This window comes from Nanorana parkeri, unplaced genomic scaffold (assembly GCF_000935625.1).
Source record: "Nanorana parkeri isolate BGI_ZX_2015 unplaced genomic scaffold, ASM93562v1 scaffold115, whole genome shotgun sequence".
NCBI classification, from domain to species: domain Eukaryota; kingdom Metazoa; phylum Chordata; class Amphibia; order Anura; family Dicroglossidae; genus Nanorana; species Nanorana parkeri.
Window position 1 is genome coordinate 1,004,642 of NW_017306383.1, and position 5,609 is coordinate 1,010,250.

Genomic DNA, 5,609 nt, shown 5'->3' on the forward strand with positions numbered 1-5,609 from the left:
GGGGGTGGGCATTGGGGAATGCAGTCACCGCAGTCTCTCCTTCCAGCTGGTGCCGGCTGCAGGGGTCTGTGTCCCCGCTGCCTCTGCCGACTTAAAGGCGGGGATTGAAAGGGACATTGACCACTGCAGCCAGCACCAGCGGGGAGGAGAATGGAGGAGCAGAGTGGCAGCGGGGAGGAGAATGGAGGAGCAGAGTGGCAGCGGGGAGGATTCAACTAATCGATAATGTGAATCGTTACGATTCTCATTATTGATTTATAATCGATTGTATCGATTTAGTTGCAGCCCTACTTCAGAGAACACATGCAGCTAAGAGATCAGAGATGGCTTGTCTTAAATGTTTAATGTGCAAATTCTTGGCACAGGTTCACTTGAATGAAATAACCCTAACTGAATAACTTCCTAACAGCCTCTGATTTAGTTTGAATGGGATCTGCATGATGTGCTCATTTTCAGTACCCAAAATCTCCAATGTGCCCAGAGCTCTCCTAAAACACCTAAAACGTAATCACATGTATCCAATGTACCCTACTACTAATGACATGTATATACGATTATGTAAAATGCCATCATCTTTAATAAATGAATAATTCAGAACAGTCCCTGGGAATAAGAAGGGTTATTCGCTGGCTAGTGAAGATTTCACAGGTTTTGAAAAACTGTAAGACCCCATTCACACTGAGCTACATCAAAAAAAGCATTTGAGCTGAGCGGCATTGAGCTATAGTGCACATATTGTCGCACTACGTAGCGCTACTTTTGGCATGGACGTTGTAGCTGCTACATTTGGGCTGTATCCAATCAAAAGCGGCCTTGATGTGACATAATTCCTCTTCCTGTTTCCTGCTTATATTTCTATGCAAAAGCCACACTTCTGTAGCGCAATGTTGTGCAAAATCACTGGTGATGAGCGACATTGGGCTACACCATTAAAGTCTATTGGACAAATCCGCCTAAAAATAGGTCCTGTTCGAGCGACAAGCTTGAGCTACAGGCGACATTGACCTGTGAGATGTGAACCGCTCCATTGAAATGCATTGGAAGAGCTTCATTGAGCTCCATGTTTGAGCGATTTTTGAGCAGTAATCGCGCTACAAAACGCTCAGTGTGACTGGGTTCTAATTGGATTGAGAAACTGTTTATTATTGTTACATATTTAAGTAACCCTAACCACTGAACAATCACTTTCTCAAACAATCATCCCCACGCAGCTACCTCCTCATCTATCACTTGCCCCTCCCTTTTAGATTGTAAGCCCTCAGGGGCAGGGCCCTCCTTACCATCTTGTCTTAAATTGTATTGTGAATGTAATGTCCTCCTTATATTGTAAAGCGCTATGCAAACTATTGGCGCCATATAAATCCTGTACAATAATAATAATAAGTTCAGTTTTGGTAATTTGCAAAATAGTACATATGTGTTTGATAGTAGGGTATATTAGACCCGTGATTTGATTTAGATGTTTACATTGGACATTTAAGTATAATATCACCAGTGATAATAAGCACAGCTGCTGTACGTAGTTTAAGACCTAGGTTGGTATTCTTTTATTTAATTACTGAATCTTAGAACCTGTACCATGCCCATTTTGACAGACAAAGATGTGGATGTTTGTTGCTCATTTAATGATGGACATTATCTCAGACCATTAAGCCTAGAGCTAAATATTGCATCCGTCTCTTCCAGGTTTGCTATGCACGTGTTTTAGATTACAGACGGAAGTTCATTGAAGCTGCTCAGAGGTACAATGAGCTTTCATACAAGACCATAGTTCATGAAACGGAAAGAATGGAGGCACTTAAACATGCACTTCACTGCACCATCCTGGCATCTGCAGGTATGTAAGGTCCCCATGTAATACTATTTGGATATATTATAAGACCAGCTTGATTTTCATTTATGTCTGACTGAGCTAAACAGCTATTCTAACCTAAATTTCTTATTTCAAGTCAAAATGACATCTGCTAGATATGTACAGTATTTGTAAGCTCCTATACTGTTAGACCGGGCTTACTGTGCTTATAATTTGTTATATGTAGGACAACAACGTTCCCGAATGTTGGCTACACTATTTAAGGATGAACGGTGCCAACAGCTTGCAGCCTATGGTATTCTGGAAAAGATGTACCTAGACAGAATCATCAGAGGAAACCAGCTTCAGGAGTTTGCTGCAATGCTCATGCCTCATCAGAAAGCAACTACTGGAGATGGTAGGATGTTTTTAATGTGATCCTCCTCATAGCCAATGACCGGATGTTCTTCCTGTTTCCTTTCTGCTTAAAGGGGGCCTCGCAGTTATGTTTTTTCATATTAAATGCATGCATTTGTAGTGTGTTGGTGTAACCCTTACATATATTTTATTATCACTGTACTCATGACAGTGCCCTAATATGCATTTATTGTGTTCTCTGATTGGATGAGGTGGAGAGAAGGGGTAGATGACCTCACAATCTCCATCTTATCTAATCAGAGAACATCTTGTATGACAAAATGCCAACGGTGCCAAGCAAGCAACTCCCTATGTTCATTCTGCACAGGGGATGCAGCTGGATGCACACTGGGAATAAAACAACTATCATTGTATGTAGTGCAGAGTACTAGAGTGATTTCAGCATCCCCAGCGGCCATCTAGATATCGGGATATCAGATATTGATACTTGCATTGAGCCAACTGGACCAAGGCAACTTTCCATAGAATATCATTCCTGGAGTTCCACTTTAAATGCTTGCTGAATAGAGTACCCTGCAAACTATAACTGTGTTCTAAACTGAAATCTCAATGTTATCAGCTTTCCCAACTATCTTCTGTGAACTACAAGACCCATTTTCCCTGTCTATTTGAGAGTGGGAGGTGTTTGTAGTCCAAATCAGAAGAGCAGCCTAGGGTTACAATGCCATAGATGTAGTGCATTGAGTGAGTGTTGTTATCCCAAAAGTGTTACTGGCAGGATCACCAGGTCAAAATTAAGGGAGGGGGAGTCTGAAAGCGGGAACTAATTTAGCTACCAGATGTGAGGACTGTTAAGCGGCAATATATTCTAACATATATATTTTTTTTAGGTTCCAGTATTTTGGACAGAGCTGTGATAGAGCACAACCTACTGTCAGCAAGCAAACTATACAACAATATCACCTTTGAGGAACTTGGAGCATTGCTAGAAATCCCTGCTGCCAAGGTACCACTTTTGGATCGGTGTTACTTTGCTCCAGGAGTTTATCTTCCTGATTTAACATGTCGTATGATGTAATGTGTAATGTCTTTTATTCATGTACAGGCAGAGAAGATAGCATCTCAGATGATTACAGAGGGTCGTATGAATGGTTTCATTGACCAGATCGATGGCATTGTCCATTTTGAAAGTGAGTTACATTTCTGATGGCTGTCTCTTACTACAGGTTTAAAAAACATTTTGTAAATACTGTGGTATGTTAAAGTGAGACTATTTGACTTTTTCAAATTGTTCTCCTCAGCACGTGAAGCTCTGCCTACGTGGGATAAACAGATTCAGTCTTTGTGTTTCCAAGTCAACAACCTCCTGGAAAAGATCAGTCAGACTGCACCGGAATGGACGGCACAGGCCATGGAGGCTCAGATGGCTCAGTAACCCGCCTGCTCCTGTTACTTAATCCATCTTCTTGCTTCACATTTCTTGGGACATTTTACTGCCATCCCGACACATCTCTGTGAACATTTCTGTGTAGATATGAAGTAATACTTGTACAATACACAACTAAATTGATATCCTTAGTTCCAGCTATGCTAAGTTTGCAGTGGGATTTCTCTAGCTTTGTGCTACTGTAAATGATTCCCTTACTAAACTGCAGTCTGCTCCATATGGCTTTGCCCGTGGAAGACTTTCAGTAGGCTGATGTGTGGTTGCTGTTTCCTCTTACTTTTTTTTTTTTTATTATTATATTACAATGAGCTTTTCAGCTTATGGAGACTTGGTAATGCCTAAGGGTGCTGTTAGTTCACCTTTTCATTTTTTATGGAAAGGTGAACTAACCCTTTTAAGAGCCCAATAGAAACCAAGCCATGTTATAACATATGTAGGTATGCATAATGGGAAGAAATAAAAGACTAGCTCTTAACACTACTGTGTGCAAGTTTCTGTCTGTCGTCTACCACTGTCAGGATGAAATGTAATGGAACTGATGCTAATATGTAACAATATTGGTTAGCCACAGAGTTTAAAGTGTGTTCCATTTTTTAAAGCAGAACTACACCCTCATATCCCTTACAGCCAAGGTGCAGAGGCGTAGCAAGGTCACGAGGCGCCTGGGGGCAAGTCTTTTATTAGCGCCCCCCCACAAACCAAACTATAGTTCAATCGTGATACACACGATCCATGCAGTCTGAAGGATAAAGGGCCACAGACTGATATAAGATGGGTCCGGTAACCTACAATGTCATGTGGCGAAATGCTAGGGCCCCGTCACAGCTGCAACTGCTGTGACCCTGGTAGTTCTGCCACTGTATAGAGGACTACAAATCCCAGCAATACATTATACGGCAATGCAGAATAATACCACTAGCTACAGAGGACTACAAATCTCAGCAATACATTATACACCAATACAGAATACCATCATCTATAAAAGACTACAAATCCCAGCAATACATTATATACCAATGCCGAATAAAATCATCTCTAGAGGACTACAAATTCCAGCAATACATTATACACCAATGTAGAATACCATCATCTATAGAGGACTACAAATCTCAGCAATACATTATACAGCAATCCAGAACACCATCGTCCTAAGGTCGAGAGTGGAGTGCCCCAGGGTTCTGTACTAGGCCCTATATTGTTTAACCTTATTGGGAAAGGTGTTAATAGCAATGTTTCCGTGTTTGCAGATGATACTAAAATAGGGAGGGTAATAGACACGGACTTGGACATTATAACATTACAGGAGGACCTGGATAAAATAGGGGAGTGGGCAACTATTTGGCAGATGAGGTTCAATGTTGATAAATGTAAAGAGTTGCACTTTGGGGTTAAAAACAGGCCAGCGGAATACATGCTAATGGATACTCCACTAGGGAAGTCAGAAGTGGAAAAAGATTTGGGGCCACAGATTAAATAATAGCTTGCAATGCCAGGCGGAAGCAAACAAAGCTAGCAGAGTACTGTCTTGTATTAAAATGGGAATGTGCTCTAGAGACAAAGCAATCATTTTGCCACTTTATAGATCGCCTCATCTTTCAGGTTTTGGTCAACTATCCACAGTAAGGATGTCCTAGAGCTGGAGAGAGTCCAGAGAAGGGCAACTAAACAAATTAAGGGGATGGTGGACCAAAGCTATGAGACAAGGTTGCTCAGTTTGGACTTGTTCACGCTGGAAGTGAGGAGATTAAGAGGGGACATGATTTTAATGTACAAAATGTTAAGTGGTGATGGCAACATCGGCAGAAAACTTTTTACAGTAAACTCCCTAACAAGGACTGGAGGCCACCACCTAAAATTTAGCCACAAAGGACGTAGGGGCTTCTTTTCAGTCAGAGTGGTTACATTTTGGAACTCTCCGCCACAAGCAGTGGTATCAGCAGAGAGTATTGAATAATTCAAAAATCAATTTAGATACCTTCCTCAGAGACCCCT

General features: G+C 41.4%; 1 protein-coding gene across 2 annotated transcripts in view; it reads left to right on the plus strand.

Annotated features, from left to right (window-relative positions):
• Positions 1–3,914, plus strand: part of COPS4 (COP9 signalosome subunit 4) — a 15,939-nt gene extending 12,025 nt beyond the window's left edge. The window contains exons 6-11 of one of the 2 annotated variants that reach the window (XM_018553278.1): positions 1,687–1,837; positions 2,040–2,210; positions 2,934–2,957; positions 3,061–3,176; positions 3,276–3,360; positions 3,472–3,914. In XM_018553278.1, the coding sequence (XP_018408780.1) occupies positions 1,687–1,837; positions 2,040–2,210; positions 2,934–2,957; positions 3,061–3,176; positions 3,276–3,360; positions 3,472–3,605 (681 nt within the window). In that variant the 3' untranslated portion in view covers positions 3,606–3,914. The remainder of the gene's footprint in view (positions 1–1,686; positions 1,838–2,039; positions 2,211–2,933; positions 2,958–3,060; positions 3,177–3,275; positions 3,361–3,471) is intronic. The other variant, XM_018553279.1, reaches the window with a different exon arrangement.
• Positions 3,915–5,609: the final 1,695 nt, after the last annotated feature.